We start from the raw sequence: 17,820 nt of genomic DNA, 5'->3' as shown, positions 1-17,820 counted from the left end.
AAAGTACAGAAATGGCCTTTACAGTATCAACAGTAAAAGTACTCATTGTGCTAAATGGCCTCTTTCATATTGTTATATTTTTGCTGTTTTATTAATGGTGCTTTAACATGTGTTATTTTCAAAACAGGTGGCTGCAGAAAATTTTATTTTCTATTTCAAATCAATGTGTTTCAAAATGTTCTATAGATGGGATCAGAATGCAGGTTGCTGCATTATGAAGTAACTTGATTTTAGAAAATATTTATTTATATTCACTTTTTTTTTTTTAAAGAAGACAATTTATAGAATTTATGCATGCATATTTAAAACATGAATCTGTACTGGTAGTTGCTCTATAAATGGAGTAGAAAGTACAATATTCCCCTTTGAAATGTGATGGAGAAGAAGAAGGAGCATAAAGGAAAATGCAAGTAACCCATAATTGTACTTGAGTAAAGGTACTTAGTTACATTCCAGCAGCATATTTTGCTTTTATAGTGATGGTCACAACTGAGTGGAAATGACATAATTCTGTCCTTTTTTTATTTGACTGTCTTTATAATTTGGTCAAATGTGAGCTGAAATCTGCTCCTCAGGACTTCAAACGTTGACCTTGGAGGTTCTGCAGGGACAGACAGGACGGTGGTCACTCTCCCTCTCTGAGCTTCTACCTCCCAACTAATTAAAAAAGCTGCTTTTACGGCCTCTCCTTCAGACGGCCAGATGTGACCGGAGCGCCGTAAAATCTCAAAGCGGTTTACAGAAACACTTACTGGTCTTTAAAAAAAAAAAAAAAAAAAAAACGACCTGCCAAGAGTCCCAGAGTGGTCCCCGTGTAAATTCCTTCCACAATCACAAACTTCAGTCCTGCAGATAACTAATTATGTTAAAACGACAAACATGAAAACACAATATGTTCTTTTTCAGTTTATTTTAGTAAAATATCAAACTGTAGTGTTTATCTAAAAAAAAAAAAAAAAATCACCTTTTTAAATATTTACCCCATTTTAAAAAAAAACTTCTTCGCACTAATTTAACTTACAGAGTGTACAGACTTTGGTCAGGCCCACATATATATAAAGTTTCATATCAGATTATTGTCATACGTTATTTTGGGGACACAGTTCCATGTGCAGCGAAAGAAATAAACTCTAAGCCCGCAGAAACACATGCAGCTGAGCGCATCCGTACATACATCAACAGATCTCATCTTACCCGTCAGGAGGCCGGCTGCTCCTCAGCTGCACTGACAAGACGACAATTAGCTTTGTGAAAGACGAGCCCAGCGCCGGCTAACATGTTCATCTACAACACATAAGACAGGAGGGTTTATGTTTGGAATAGAGTGGGATTAATGCTTCGCTCCGCCGGCATGAAACGGGAGATTTTCCAGGAAGTCAACTTTCATCGTTGCCACAAAGAGACAACAATCAAAAACAGTCAGCTTTTTGAATTCCACCTTTGCTCAGGGAGATAATTCACATGTGATGGAAAACCACATGTTTGGAAGAAGAGCTATTTTTTGGAAGCGCACACACACAGAGACATATATTGAAAAAGCAACCGATTGAGGATAATGGCTGAAAGATAGTCTTCTGATTTACTCTGCAGCTGAACAGGATTCTGCCTGATCCTGCAGGTACAGACGTACTGAGGGCAGAGTTTCAATATTAACACCAAAACAATACTTTTTCCCCCAACACCATCACTTTCTACAGCCCTTCATTTACCTTTCATTTCATTTTTTGAAGTTCGAGTGTTGTCTAATTACAAGCAGCCACATGAAAGCTAAATAAAGTAGTCTAAAACTGTGATTTTGATCACAAAATGAGTAAATAGTCTGAATCTGAACAGATATTCAATTGCAAAATTCAGTACTTGACGAGTTTCTGATACTGAACGCTACAGTCTGCCAAATATGAAGCAAGAAGCTTTTTAAAGGACACGCAATGCTGCCCAGATGACATCTTTTACCATTGTGATTTTTACTTAGGGATGCACTGATTATGAGCCGCACCAGTGGGAAAACTGTTGCCAGTAAACGTAAGCCAGGCAGTAATTACCTTACATATGAGGGAAAAAACATCTAGTAGATTATGAATGTCATTTTTAAAGGAGGCCGGGTTGCACAGACTCATTTTTCATCTATCTGACAGTATTAGTGTTTTATATTTCCGGATATTTTACAGAGCAGGTCGACACATGACACGTGTCTCTCCTTTCTGAGCGTCAGGACGCAACAAGTTCACTCTGAACACAGTTTTCTAGTGTTTTACAGTCTTGCTCAGTCTTTGCTGGTTCAGTCTTGACGTGGTGCTCCTGCTGGACGTCGCCTCCCTCCCGCTCCTCTTTCACTGCCTCCTCCTCTGTGGGTCTACAGTCTTTGCTTGATTGCACTGTTTCCACCTGATTCTCCGCTGAACCGTTTCCCTGTTTCCCGTCTCGCTGCGTCTCCACACAGCTTCTTCTCCTCTTCTTCTGCTCCTCCTCCTCCTCCTCCTTCTTCTGCCTCTCCAGCTCTTCTTCAGTGGCCTGAAGCTGCAGCTGCTGCATCAGCTCCTCCAGCTTGTGGGCTTTACGCAGCTCGTTCTGCTGGATGATGGCGCAGAGGTGCTCCGTCAGCTGCTCCTTCACCTCCGTCTTCTTGTGCAAATCCAGCTTGGCCGTCACGTACTCCACTTCCGCCTTCTCATAGCGCTTTCTGAGAAAATATGTGAGGAAAAACTTAAAACAGAAAGTTTTAGATACCATACATAAGTTGAATTCTGTGACAGCAGTGTAGTAGTAGTGTTTCACTTCATTAAGAATAATTGCTACAACAAATCCAACTCCCGGCTGCATTCCTCGTGATGATAATATCCACCACGACCAATTATGCAGAGTGCGCATCATGCAACATATTCCTCTTTTAACACTTGCTTTGTGCTTAACCACAAAAGCACGACTGGAAACCGAAATGAAGCAAACATTCCGCTTCCCAAGAGAGAAATAACCCAGCAAGATTAAAGACGACATGACTGCCTGCTATTAAGGTCAAAACATTAGTAAGCATATTGGACAAATCATCTTTGGAATAGGCCTGGGTCCCGAGCTGAAGTTACCCCTCAATTAACTGACAGGTCTCCTAACAGAAAATAAAAATAATTCTCCGGTTCCAGCTTTTAAAATCTGAGGATCTTTAATTTTATTTAATAGAATATCTTTGTGTTTTGGGCTGCTAGTCAGACAAACATGCAATATGAAGGCGTGATGATGGACTTTTATCAGTATTACAATCCTCACCAGATTAAACGATAATAGACTAATGTTTAAGCTGCGGGACTTTGGCTTCTTTTGCTAAATATAAAACATGTTTTTTGTAGAAAAACATCCTTATGTGTGTCAAAATAGTATAGTTTTGTTGTCATTAATTAGATAAAAAGGTATTTTTTTGTATAGACACTGGCACTGAACGCTTTCCAACCCAGTTTTTCATACCGAGCACAAACACAAGTTCTTTCACAATGACTGAATAACAGAAATGTTGTTTTAATTGTGAAGAACAGAACATGCTGTTTGGAAACACTGCGGTATCTAAACAGATGATGTCAAACACTTCACCTCAGGGTTTGAAGTCGTACCTCAGAGAAATCTCAACAACTGATTATATCAACATAAATCATAACAGGACCCGGTGTGGTGAGTGTGTGAAGGTCGGGCCCTCTTCCCGTCATACAAACATCTGTAAGGGAGAGTGTTCATGACATTGAGCTAATCTCACCACACAAGAGTGCTGCACGGACAAATCACAGCTATGAGCACAAGCTTAAACCCGGCTTTACTGGATCAGCGTTGCTACAAACCATCATAACGCAGTTACAGTCTTTAAAACTTCTGTGGCTGCTGTGAAACTTTGATGCTGCACAGATTAAAAACTCTAGGAAAAAATAAACATGTATCCTGATTCAAAATGTATTTATAAAGTTATATTTAACAAATTGTCCTGGGTTTTTAGTTCTAAACCTGCTTCATTAGCGTCTGTATGTTGAACATCTGAGCAGGATTGTGTCAAAATGAGAACACATGTGGACTACAAGTGTTTGGGGGAATAAGGGTTAAATGAATTCTGGAAACAAGCTGCAGGGGGCAGTCAGAGCTTTATGTACAGTTCTTTACCTGGCCACTTTTTGTTTTGTCAGTAATCAAGCGCTCACAGTGCTGTTCACTGCAAGACTGTGATGGAAGGTAAAAGTGGGTCATTTATGTAAAAATACTTCCACAGTTACACAGAACCCTGGGAGTAAGTAACCCTTCATTTACATGTGTCGTCGTGTGACTGATGTCCCAGCAGTCATCCAGTTCATCTGTCCACATGGCAAAGTGTCACTGAGTAAAACACTCTGCCCCAAATTGCTCCCTAAGGCCGAGCCAGCACTTTACATGAGAGGCACTCTGAAGTGCTTTGTCCTGATTAGGGCGAAGAGTGCAGTTCAGATTTTCATTGGCTGGATCCCAATCTCCACACTCACGGACTCAATAACTTTGAGTGTTCCTGGCAAGTATGTGAGGGCTAAGACTGTCCCACAGCCATATCGCCAGGTGTCTGAGGGCTCTCACGAAGACTATTTGAGCCCTTTATGCACACTTTCCTTCAGTCCGCATCTCTGCAGACTTTTTGAATTACCCATAGTTTATAGAGTTGTGACATTACACACAGGCTTACCAGGTGAAGCAGGCGAGAGAAGAAAAAAAAGGAAACAAACATGGGTGGAGCAACTACAAAAAAAATAAAAAGGGAGTTTACATTTCTGTGTAAGTGATTTGAAAATGACCTTTTGTCCACAGGTAATTTTCATTTAACCAATTTACTCGGCAAGAGACGTTTCAGACAGTCGGTCCCTTCAGCGCCTCAGCCCTGAAGTAAGTGCTGTGCTGTCCCATTATACCATTTCGGGCCCTTGCTGCTTGAACTAAAGAACTCAACTACGTCTGTGGTGTTCACCAATGCTGATAAATGATTCTAAGTATATATTTTATGAAAGTTTAGAGTCAATAATATTTTATTACACTCAGTAGAAGTAGCACAATATGCGGTGATAACCCCGTTTGATCAGCGTGCAGAGCAAAGGATCTGAAAAGGACCTTTAAGAGATGAATGCATCATTCGGCAGAACAGATGATGAAGGCTACCTGCCCAGATTTGCATCCACCTCTTTTCTCAGCACAAAAGGTGCAGGAAATTCTGGGCAGGCGTGCAGAACTCTGCACGACCGGGCAAGACGGCGACAGCAGAAACAGCTGATCAGTCGTGAGTTACAAGTTTGCTACATGAAGTGTTTCCATCTAGCCCATCTACTCTTTTTCGACAAAAGGCAAAAACCACCTCAAGCGAGCGTAAAAACTTTTTTGCAAATTTTAGGATCTCTTTTTTTTTTTTTTTTATGTTGCTGTTTCCATCAACCTTTTCTAATGCGACGCTTCAAAATGTGCATTAAAAAACGTTGATGGAAACACGGCTACTGACACTTTTACACACAAAGTTGAGCTTACAGCCCGGGGAGACAGGTGTCTGGGATTTATCTGATCGGACCCCTCACTGATTCAGCTTGTACAGAGCTGTGCACTCTTATTTCCTTGTGTTGTCTCTCTACCTGGCAGCGGAGTATTCCCAGCTGGCTTGTTCGATCCTGCCTCTCAGAATGCCGATATCGTTGGACACCATGTCATCGAGGGCCTGGAGCTCCTTCTGGATTCTCTTCAGCTTCACAGCCTCTGCCTGAGTCTGTTTGGACCTGTGGACAATAAAGTTTTTTAAAAAGTACATTTCATCTTATGGCCTTAATGTCCACAACGTACCAGGACAGTCATACTTACTTCTCAGCGATAGTTTTTGTTAGGAGAGCTTTCTTGCGCTTATTCCTCTCTTCGATTAGCTTTTGCTCTTGCTGCAGTTGCTCCAGGCGCGTCTTTTCCCGTCTGTGATCAAACACGAGAGAGAATTTTACACGCAAAAATGCTTATCAAATTAAAAAAATAATAATCTAAATTCCCACCATTAGAGGGGTTTTGGGTCTGACACCGTCCTTCAAATAGTAACATGTAGAATTATGTAAAAATATTAGGTCTGCGGTGCAACACATGCTTCTCTCAACATAAACTACCAATGATAAAATGTTACTCTGGGGCAAAACCAATGGCAATATTTACTGCCCTATACATAAATACATCCTGTTAACTTTTGCACATCTGATGTAAATATTTAGCATATCACTGCCATATTACACAGATTACTTATTATTCTTTTTATAAACACAAGCCCTCTCCCCCTTGCACAACACAAATCCGGAGTAATGCACATGTAATAAAACTCGCACATTTTTCTTTCTTTTGCACATAGTTCCATTATTCTTTTACACCTTGCACATCTTTTTATTCCATATTTATATATATCTTTACATTTATTTAACAGCTGGCACCTAATCACCAAAGCAAATGTACGTGTAAAATACTACTTGGCAATAAAGCTCCTTCTGATTCTGATGTCCAGCGAAGAAGAACAGTGAAAATAGTGGATTTAAATACATTATCACAGACTGCAGACTGCAGATATGATGATGATGATGAAACACCCCAACTGGAGCGTTTAATTATTATTATCTATTCACACATGGGGCATGAAAACACCAGCAGTAATAACATGAATGGGAGATCAAAACAGCAAAAGTTATAAACAGTATGCAACAGCAGTGGTCGTATTTTTTGTATGTTTACAACCTGTGAAACCTCAAAAGCGAGTACGATATTAAACACATACTAACAGTTCCACCTCTTGTTTCTCCAGCTCTTTGACGGCCGGGGTCCCCTCCTCTGGAGCCGGCTGGTGGTTTCCAGTCGGCTCCGGCTCGCTGGGTTTCTGCAGCACCTCCTGTCTCGCGGCCGGAGGTGCTGCAGGGGTTGCGGGCTGAGGTGCAGGCTCTTCCTGCGGCGGCGGTTTGGTGAGTTGCTGCTCCGGTGGGAGGCCGGTAGGAGCGTTTCTCTGCGCGGCGAGCTGAAGGGCCCTTTCCCGCTGTAACTGCTGCCGACTCCGGTTAGCTGGAGTCGGTTTCCGACCTCGGGCCTCGGGCCGGCACATCGCTAAGTCTGAAAACACATGTGGTTTTTTAATAGATGAATTCTTTAGTTGGATTTAAAGAGACAAACGCAGTCAGCAGCTGCCGTGTTCGGCTTAAATTAGCAGAAATGTTACCTTTCTGCTGCATCTTCCGGAGCTCCTCGTCAGAAAAACCGGCCCAGCCGCTCATTTTACCACTTCACACATAAAATACCGCAAACAAGTCAACGAAAAACGATGTGAAAAGTTCTGATTACCGACTTAAAAACATAAAACACCAACTTATCTAGTTCCAACTCCAAACGCTTCCGCCATCTTTGTTTATCACTGCCACGTCAAGGACCCCCAAAAGACCGGTGACGTTGAAGTTTGAGATATCGCCTGAATAAAATTACCAATAATAACGGGACATCGAAATAAAATGATACAAAACGTCATTTTCTTTTCAAAACAGATATCGCTACTGCAGATACAAATGAATAGTTTGACTTTTATATGCATCTTTATAGCTATATGCAAATGCATACCGAAGTTGTAGATTATAACACAAAAGGCATGTTTATGGTCTGCTGCATTGATCCATGAAGCAGATGAAGCCATTTGATTGGATTGTAGTTTAATCTGATGAAATCTGCGTCATAAAAAGGATTAAAATTGTTCGGGGTGTTTGATTTTTTTAAATTTTTATTGATGCACAGTTCATTATAGTAACAAAAATGCCAAATACACAGATAATCAATAACATTTTACATTGCTAGAAACTCAAATTAAATTCAGTCCTTCTATAATATTAAGACATTTTATTGCTTTTTTTGTTTTTTAACAGTTCTGCTGTAGTGTTTCAGTTCAACTGTAACTCGACTGAAGCAGGGTTTGGATCCAGTCCATTTCTATTTGTGGATGTGGAATTTTCCAAGTATGATGAGGAGCTGCACAATATAGTTAATGTTGTCTGGACCATGAAGTACAAAATATAATGCTTTTCTGTAAATAAAAGGTTCCAGATCTTTCCAGAATACATTTGTATGTTCACAGTGGTACAAAAAAAGATGAAATACAGTTTCTCTTTCTGAATTGCAAAAATCACAGTTGTAATCAATGAATGTTAAGCTTAAATCTTTGCAACACTTCTTTGGCGAGGTAAATGCGACTTAACTCTTTTACCTTATTATTACTACAATATTTGTTAAGAACAGCACATGCCTTTTTCCGGTCTAAATCACTCACAATAGTAGACCAAAAGAACTTTGCAGCAGAGAGTACAGTCCAAAACATTCCTTATATGTTTGTAACTGCACGACTTATTCTCAATATTAATTCCTTCCTTCCTGTTAGAAACAACGTTGTTGTTGTTTTTTTGTGAAATGAACATTTCTCAAAAATTAAACAGGACCTGCAGGTATAGCATTAAAAACAGTGCCATGTTCTTTGAGTGTGATTGGAATCTTGAATTTTTGAAGGAATTCTGAATTTGACAGTAACAAATCATTATTTTTTAAGAGTTGTCCAACTAGCAAAATTCCATTGTCAAACCATTTATTTATAAGATGTCTTTATTAGTCCAAATGAAGTAACTATGAGGACTGAAGTTATGATTGTAGCCTATACTAGTGTCCAGGCTAAAAGGGCCTGCTTGTGGAAGTTAGCTAATCTAATTGGGATTTTGTCAACAGAAAAATTACATTTTAAAAACTTAAATCTATAACACCAGTAGATTTAAACAAGTATGCAGGAAGAGCATTCCAGATCCTGTTGGGATTCTTCAGAAATTCATTTCATTTTAAAGGTATTATTCAATGTACTGAAGTCCAGACTCTCCAGACCCCGTTTCTTGTATAGGGACTCTCTGTGTGACAGGGAGGGTCAAAGGTTAATTAAAGAACTGCTTCATGTGAAAGTAGCATGAAATTTAAGTAGCTGCACTGCAACGGAGGGCTAAACACACCCTGAGTGTGGCTTATTTAATTTGGTCCCTGTCTGTGAACAGGCCGGTTATTATTATGATACAGATATTACAATAAACCAGAATTAACTAGACAAATAATTTAGCAGCTAACATGAATTTCCTAATTTTTTGGTTCTTCCTTAAATATCTAATCATAAAGATATCAATCTCTCTTTCTCTCTCTCTCTCTCTATGAATTTTCTAGCAATGCCGCAAAATCAGAGCATTAACATTTATTAAGCTGCACGTTAACAAAGTTTGAGACCCCTGTTTAACAGCATATCATGCTCAGTGGTTTATTATACTAAGAGAGGATTTTGCAACTCTAGAAGAGTGAAAATATTTAATCCTCCATGATCAGGATACTGAGAGAAATAGTAGAATCAAGCCATGAAAAATCAAAAATAAGCTACCACACACTGATCTGACTTCACTGCATTTATTGTGAGCAATGCGTTTCGCCCATTGCTTTTTCAGGCTCACACAGTGAAATTACAAAAACACTCACAGGTGTGCTGGATAGACACATGACCAGTACATTCCATTTTTAATATTACGTTTTTCTTGTGTGTAGACATTTATAAAATCAATATCTTATACAAAATATTATAATGCAAACAGCAAAAAGGTGGTTAGTATCCAAACAGATCAAAAAACATCATATATATATATATATATATATATATATATATATATATATATATATATATATATATATTTTAAACAAACATGAGTCACAAGAACTACATCATTTCAGGAACTCTTAAATATCTTAAGGCAAATAGCCTGTAGGTCCTACCCCTGTCATATACCCCTAAAGGGGATGACAGGACAACCCAGTATCTCAACTTTCCCTGGAGGTAAAACACACCTCAGAGAAAGATATACAACCATCATCATCATCATCACCACAGAAATGAGCTAAAATCCAGTGTTGTCCTGTTCAATTCATGAATCCAAAAAGCTTCCCTTCTTAGAAGATGGTTAATCAGGTTACCCCCTCTTGGATTAGGACTCAATCTTTCAATGCCAATAAATTTAAGCGACGTAGCCGAACCACGGTTTTTCTCTTTATAATGTCTGGCAATGGCATAATCCATGTTCCTATTTCTATAGGCGGCCTTATGCTCTGCCACTCTCAGTTTAAGATTCAGTTGAGTTTGGCCCACATACATTAAGCCACATGGGCATTTCAAAACATAGTCCAGATTGTAGACAGACACATGCAGAATTAGTAGAATTACACTGTTCGTAAAAGAAGTCATCAGAGAAGTGTGACTGCATTTATTTGATTGGCAACTTTTTGCCTTAGCGTGTGAACAATGCTGTACTAACTAAAGATGAAACTAGTAAATATTATACCATTAACGACTTTGAGCATTAAACACTTAATTTCCTGCATTCTGGACACATTTTCTGCACCAATTAATGGTGGTAATGTTTTTATTTACATGAAGGGAAACAAAATTAAGGTGACAGGTGACAATTCAAAATATAAAAATATAATGGAATCTAATGCAGTAATCAGCTTTTGGACAATGCACATTTGTTTCTTCTACATTTCAGTTGCATTGCATGTTTCCTTATTGTGCATTGATTCATTTGTTATTCAACATCTCTTGTTGCTGTTTTTCAGAACATTTTTAACTAAAGCTTTCAAAAGGTGATGGAGACGGTCTGATTCTGACCTGTCCCCTGCGTCCCCAGTGTAAATGACACCTATCTGTCAATATTTTTAAATGTCCCGCCCCATCCAGGCTGTGATTGGTCGTTTCACCAAAACCGACATTGACAAGCTACATTCATGCGTACCGGCCAATTTCAAGCACTGGGTCTCATTGAACTAAATTAGGAGTCTGCCTTTTTTTCACACAGGGCTATTGTCAGTCCTAACACACCCTTAGAAACTGGTTCCACCATTTATTACTCGGTGGGGTTAAACTTTAAAATCATGTCTACATTTTAATTCAAACCCGGAAAGCCATAAAGTTTCTTATCCCTGTCACGTTATGTGCTTTTCATGTGACTACAGCCTATTAACTCATACAAATTGATGGCAGGAGTATCATGTCTGGTGAGTCGGTCGTGGAGGTGCGTCTGTGGACAGGAAACAGGACAGAAGGTGTATGACTTTGGATATGATTTAGTTTTTTATTGCTTTCTTTACCACTGTCCATCAGCACACACCATCACATACTGCCTTCATTCAGCTCTATATTCCATCATTACCTCCATTTATGTATGACTTTGTACGGACTCCTTATTTTCCTCAGTAATTGCTCAAGGTACAGACATAAAGCCTGTCTTTTTAACCTTGGCGGTGCTGAGGAGTCTAAGCGATGCAAAAACAATGACCTCTGCTTGGCAACTAATAAAAACTGGCCTCCACATCTTTTTTGCATCTGGGGGCCAATTATGTGCGAGTTAAAAGGCGAAACACCTCAGGAGGGCATAAATCGCCGGCAGAGTGGAGACAGGCCCAGGCATGGAGGCCAGATGGCAGAGAGACAGCCACCTTGGGTCCAGAGTGTGTTTTGCTGCCGCGACGTCGGGCCGAGGATGGGATGGCCTTGGATCCCTGATTAGTGAACACCAGAGGGGACCACATGGCTCATTACTGAGATGACCTACGGAGGCACATCGGGGTTAGAGGTGGGGGAAGTGTATAAATCCCCTCTAGGAATGGGTGGTACTGATAGGAAAGAAGGAGGCTACCACGATGACTGCGTTCAGTTCAGAAGTTCAACAAGTCAGATCTGTAGCCCACGTGTGTCGAGACACGTCGTCTTAGACCCAGAGAAAGTCCTTCCACCCTTTTACACAGGACGTGGACATCGATGTCAAGTTAATTTGTACATGACTAGTGAAACAAAATGTATTTTCTGAGTGGGAACAAGGACGATTAATTGTGTAAAATCTTCAAGCATCAACTTGACCATCTGTTACACAGTAACAGTTATTTCGTGCATCCAGGTTTCCAGAAGTAAATGTCTCGTTCAGTTTCTTGTAGACAGTGTGGGGGGGTGACTGACAGTTGGAGCTCTTAAAGGCTCCGACATGAAACTCTTCTGGTTGATTGATCAAAGATTATCAACTGTGTTAGAAAATATCTGATCTCTAAAAACTGAAGGAGTGAAGTCAACTATGACACCAGGATCTCTTGACAGAAATGCAATACAATATCCAAAACTGTGTTTTCGGTGGTGTGTAAAGTCCTTACATAATGAACCGGTATGTTTTTATTACCTTAGAATGAGACGTTTCTATCTACACGCACCGCAGGTCCTCTTACATGGGAGTCACCATGTTGTGCCGCCATGTTTCTACAGTAGCCCAAACAGACAAACTGCTCTACAGAGCGTGTTTCAAGAAGAAGAAGAAGTAGTCTGGTTTGTTAGAAGTAAGAAAAGAAGAGAAATTTGGACAAATGGAGGACCACACGTCTTATTTAGGACGTGGCTTGCAAAGGGAGGGGTGAGCGGTGACTGAGTCGTTGGTTGCAATTTCCAAACCTCACCACAAGATGCCACTAAAACTCTGAAAAGGGGTTAATTTCAAAACAATCCATGTAAAGGATTCTTTAAGAATAAGATTTCATTTAGATTGTAATGTGCTGTATGAACGTTTTGTCAGACTGAGATTGAATCTCAGGAGCATCTTTTCCACAGCTGTAATTTTGTTAAATTGTTTTGGGACAGAACATGTGATTGGTTAGGTACAAAGAATGTAATGCCTGTTTTTGATAACCATAATGTAAGTTTGGTTGTTTTATGGAAAACAAAGATATGGATAACAAAGAGTTCTTCTGTAATAATATTAAAGTTTTCATTAAAGTTTTATATCAGTTTATTAATGATGTTATATATATATATATTTTGTTAAGTTGTTTGCTGCTTAGATTTAATTTAATGTTAGTTTGATGTCACATTACCAAAGATGGCAGTTGTTTAAAGAGAAGATTGACTGCTCGTGGCGGTGGATCATTTGACACGTGCAGTACGTGTGCTCGTCACCTCTGCCCTCCCTCCCTCCCTCCTATCCATAAAGACACACAGCCCGTGGTGCTCAATCAAACAGGAAGTGCTGTGAAAAATAAACAACCAATCCGAGGAGACGTGTATCAGAGAGTCAGAGCCTCCACGAAATTGAGGATGATTAGGGGTCAGGCCATCGCCGTGGCTCTGAGCTGGAAGCTGGAGGAACTTCTAATTGCTGTTTTATGAAGTCTGTGTGCCGTGTCCACACTGACCCTTCAGCCTTCTTCCCTCGTCCCGGTCAGAGCACCTCTTCTCCCCCTTAGCTGCTGTTCTGAATTTGTTCTTTAATTTCCATCCCTGACCTCTCGTTCCGCCATCTGCAGCCACTTTGCAGCGCCAAACAGCGGCTTGACATAATGCACACTGTTCCCCTTTTATTACTCATTCTCTTCACCCTCGATCTAGTCTCTACAAAAGAAAGTGCTACTTCTTTTTCCCATTAAAGTTTATTCTTTTAAGTTAGGCTACTATAAAATGAAAGATTTGTCACACAGTATATTCTGACTAATTGTTCCAGCTTTTAATTGAAAATATACAAATTATTACACTCACTCTTTTAAAATAGAATTACTTTACAATCTCAGATAGAATTCCACACATTCAATAAGACAGCACCATACCAATAAATGGAAATATTGCTGAACATCTTGATTTGTTGTGCATCATTTTATATACTAGATTTGTTTATAGACAACATATTGGTGGCACTGAAGACTTTGGGATGTTAAATAAATATGTAAATACATTTACATCCTGTGTAAATCCTTGCTGTGTGTGCTTTTATGCAGTTACAGTAACACAACTGCTTACTTGTTGCTCAAATGTGTAAAATAACAGCATGTGTGACAAAATACATGCTGCTACATGTATTTATAAATACATAATTACATGCATTACATACATGTAATTATAGCAGGGAGCAATGTTGTTAGAAAAAAACACAAAACTTCCCTCTTAAATGCCCATTTTGTAATTGTATTAAACAAGATCACGTGCCCCCTACGGTGGCCCGTTGTGCAAGAAAACATGATACAGTGACCCCTGAAGTGCCCCAACGGGTGCGTGAGATGACTGCTGCTGACTTTCGCCGAGTTGCTCAAAAGTGAGCCGCTGGTGAATGCAAGATCGGGGTATAAAGAGACTGCCGTCAAGTAGGACACGTTCTACCTCCCGTAGAGTTTGTGAGCTTACTGTGAGCTTAGAACTGTCGTGGCGATCGTATATTCTTGATGAGGGATTGAGCAAATATTTGAGTTACAGCCAACTTTTGTCTTTGAAGAATTTATTAATAAAAGAGAATGACAGAGAAGAACTACAACAGAAAATCAGCTGGCGCAGAGACCTGCTGCCTAGCGCAGCCTCGGGCGTCTGGCCCAGAGCAAAGGGACGCATAATCATTTACACGGTCTACGTTTCTATGTTTTTGGGAACAGAGATCCTCTGAATGAACATTCAAGGAGAGAAGAGGAACAGCAAGAAAAGAAAACACTAAAACAATCTCACAGCTCTGACCTAAACCCTACATCTGTTGACAGACTAATGTAATGAGTCTAAAAATAAGGAAGGGTTAAAGATTGACATAAACAATAATAGTAATAATAGAAGAACATGCATAAAAGATTAAATGCATTACAAGAACAAGAGTCAAAAGGTGGTTCCAACTCTGTGCTGCCAAAAGCAACTGGTTTAATGTCATGTGACATGGTGACGTTTTGCAGTGCCAGCGAAAGTCGGACAAAAATTTTAAACCAGCATGCCTTATGCGCTGACTTAATGTTATGAAGACGTGATGAAGTCAAACGCATCTAATGTGATGCAGTGCCCTCTAAGGTGCAAACAATGTGATAAAGGCCTCTGGGTGCCCTTACAGTGGAAAAAATGTGACACAGTGCCACCAACAATCGACTAAACGTGATGCAGGGCCTCTACGGTGCCCCATGTGTGAGGAAATGTGGTAAAGTGCCCTCCAAGGTGCCACATGTGCAAAAGACATGGGCAGGGACGGATTACCACACGGGCTACCCGGCTCGTGCCCAGGGCCCAAAATCCCAAAGGGGCCCATAGTACTTTCTTGTGATTATGAAAGAAAATAAGAATGAACAGCATTTCTGATAAATAATCAACCATTCTGTTTTTAAAAGAAACAGTTTAAGTGAGAAATCCTGGGACTAATTCAGGACTAATAATCAGACAATCCTTGATAATGCCGATGATGATGATGCTGATGATGATGAGGTTAAAACATTCACAAAACTACAGATTTTATCACTTAACTCTGCTTAAGGCTTACCAAACCTCAGCGTAACAGCAAGCTCATCTAGCATTGTTACCATTCCCTCCGGGCTTGGCTTTTAGTCCATGTCGTGCCAAACTCTCGCCAAGTGCTCTTAATGTTCTTGGAGAGTGTCCCTGATCCATCTGAACAGACGTCTGTGCTGCAGACTCGGAGGAGTCCCACCCATAAGGGGGAGAAACCAAACAATGCCCCCCAGCTCCATTTCCCCTGGCAGTCCTTTCTGTGTGCGGGCCTTTTGAAACGCACCGGTGAGTTCTTTGGACAGCTTTCAGGCTTTCAGCGCATTGCAACAGGCCCTTTAACAGACGTCCATCCAGACATTCAGACTCGTCCCGGGAGCCGAGCCCCAGTTGTAGCCTCAAGATGCAAGCAGGGTGTCGGGCTGTCAGTTTGTGCTGAGATGAAAAATACCAGCAGTTAGATAAGACAGACACTGAGACAGAGAGAGAGAGTGGAGCAGGACTGGAACAAAAGGACATGAAGGAAGAAGTGGAAATAAGGATGGGAAACAGAGCCGGCCTGGGGCATACAGACCCATCATCTATCACACGGCTCGCAAACAAACTGCAAATGTGACTCACTTTGGTTTCTGTTCTTTTGTTTTTTCTGTGAAAGGAAATCTTTGACATTTTAGGAAATATGCTTGTTTGGTTTCTTACTAAGAATCAGATGGCAAGATGGACATCAATATAATCTCTGTGGGTCCTGGATAGACAGCGATCCCAGCGTAGCGTTCTCACAAAAAAAAAAAAATTACACAATTGGTTGTTTGTTCCAGAGCCTTAAAACAAACTATAAGTTTTAGATTTCATGTCAAAAAGCCTCTTTTGGTAGTGCATCTTATGACTGTCTTTAAACTTATTAGTTTGGAGGACTTATAACAGGGACTGAAGTATCCAATGAAAAAATGTGGTTTAGGGAGCAGTTCTCTAACCAACAACTGTTGGGTACAGCGTGCAGCATATTTTAATAAGTCCTGGCCGCACTGTAAAATTAACAACTTTGTGCTCTTACTTTCATTTGGATTGGTGACCAGTGTCCTCGAAAACAAGGCACAGCTTACAATAAAGTGATTTTAGATTTGTTTTCCCCGTTTTGCCAAAGGCTAGTGGTCTAGGTTTTCAAAATAAAATAGCTGTTAACATCACAACTTGGTTCGGTTTAGGCACCAAAACTACTTGGTTAAGTTAAGTAACGCTACTTACTTAGCTTAGGTAACTTACGTCAGTGGTCCTCAAACTTTTTTATGTCAGGGACCCCTAAACTGACACAAATTAGATCACGGACCCCATTCTGACAGGAAGTGTCTGAAACCATGACCACTATAGTCATGCATTATAACGTTGTGTTACTTCTGGATGGAATTATAGTGAAAATAAATGATTTCCCTTTTTGCTGGGGACTCCCTGGAGCACCCTTTAGGATCCTTGGGGATCCCCGGACCCCACTTTGAGAACCAATGACCTACTTCACTTAATTAAAATCAATCACTGTTGACGTTTTGTTGACACCCCAACCACATCTTTACCGTTCTTTCTAACCTACACCTGCTTTTAGCGTTCATAGGTACGTTAATACGCTATAGAGCAGGGGTCGGCAAATAAGTCTGGCACCAGGCCAATCTTTTTTCAAGCTGTTACATGACGGGCCAGAACATCTTCAAACTCGGGTGCATGTTTAGCTCAGTGTGCGGGACCCGTTGAGAGGGTTGAATGATCGATCCTAACATAGTCTACTGCAGATGTTTTCCTCCCTTGTTAAACAAATTGATTATAAGGACACTTTTGCACATGCTCACAATAAAGCATGTGCTGCAGTGTGTGTGCGCGTCCCAGCATTTGATCTGTAGGCCTTATTTTCATTTCCCTGAGGATACTCATGGGAATTCAATCACACGTTTACTGACGGCTTTTTCAGAGATTTGTAAAGCAAGCCAGAGAGTCTTCTGAATGTCCTTCAGAACTTTTCAAAATAAAAGCACTTAGTAAACTCAACATGAAGCATTGCACCAAAAACGTTCTCACGCTTTCATTTTGGACGCACAGTCACTTAAGAGGAAGTTATTGTGTGAGTAACTGTAGCTGTCATGACTGAGATCTGTTTCAGCACCAGCCGCTATTAATTTATTTATTTAAATTTTTTCTGGCCGCGGGCCAGATGTTATTGCTGGCAGGCCGGTTCTGGCCCGCGGGCCGCCTATTGCCGACCACTGCAATAGGGCTTCCACCAGTGTGGTGAAATATGACTTCCCAGGGACTTCCGAGTGGGTTACACACTGAAGCCAAGAGATCTTGACCATGCGTCCATATGTGAGGACTTGGGAGTGAGGACTGGTTGCTCAGTGAAACTGAATAAATAAAGGTGAAAAAATAAATCTTCTTCTAAATTTAATAAACTGGATTTGATTCTTATGGTATACATTTACACATTTGGGTCAGCAGTCATCAAGTCCTGCACAGGGAATCAGACAGGC

The 17,820-nt window shown here is 40.4% G+C and overlaps 1 protein-coding gene across 1 annotated transcript; it reads right to left on the bottom strand.

Annotated features, from left to right (window-relative positions):
- Positions 1-929: 929 nt before the first annotated feature.
- LOC119881862 (RAB6-interacting golgin-like) lies at positions 930-7,396 on the bottom strand. The gene is made up of 5 exons (XM_038691962.1): positions 7,205-7,396; positions 6,777-7,098; positions 5,833-5,934; positions 5,610-5,750; positions 930-2,680 (listed from the first exon to the last, which is right to left on the bottom strand). The coding sequence occupies exons 1-5, from the start codon at positions 7,257-7,259 to the stop codon at positions 2,209-2,211; spliced, it is 1,092 nt and encodes a 363-aa protein (XP_038547890.1). The 5' UTR covers positions 7,260-7,396; the 3' UTR covers positions 930-2,208.
- Positions 7,397-17,820: the final 10,424 nt, after the last annotated feature.

The sequence above is a fragment of the Micropterus salmoides genome, unplaced genomic scaffold (assembly GCF_014851395.1).
Source record: "Micropterus salmoides isolate LMB-PRFRI ecotype aquatic unplaced genomic scaffold, ASM1485139v1 Ms_hic_scaffold_2770, whole genome shotgun sequence".
In the NCBI taxonomy this organism is placed as follows: Eukaryota; Metazoa; Chordata; class Actinopteri; order Centrarchiformes; family Centrarchidae; genus Micropterus; species Micropterus salmoides.
The sequence above is the reverse complement of the archived record's forward strand: the minus strand, read 5'-3'. Positions and strand labels throughout refer to the sequence as shown.

What these genes read in the sequence shown, in the direction of transcription:
- LOC119881862 (XM_038691962.1), bottom strand. Translation starts at nt 7,259, where the DNA reads ATGAGCGGCTGGGCCGGTTTTTCTGACGAGGAGCTCCGGAAGATGCAG. An exon ending in GAGAAACAAGAGGTGGAACT is followed by an intron (nt 5,935 to 6,776) that starts GTTAGTATGTGT and finishes GTTTGATCACAG; the next exon opens with ACGGGAAAAGACGCGCCTGG. An exon ending in ACAAAAACTATCGCTGAGAA is followed by an intron (nt 5,751 to 5,832) that starts GTAAGTATGACT and finishes TATTGTCCACAG; the next exon opens with GTCCAAACAGACTCAGGCAG.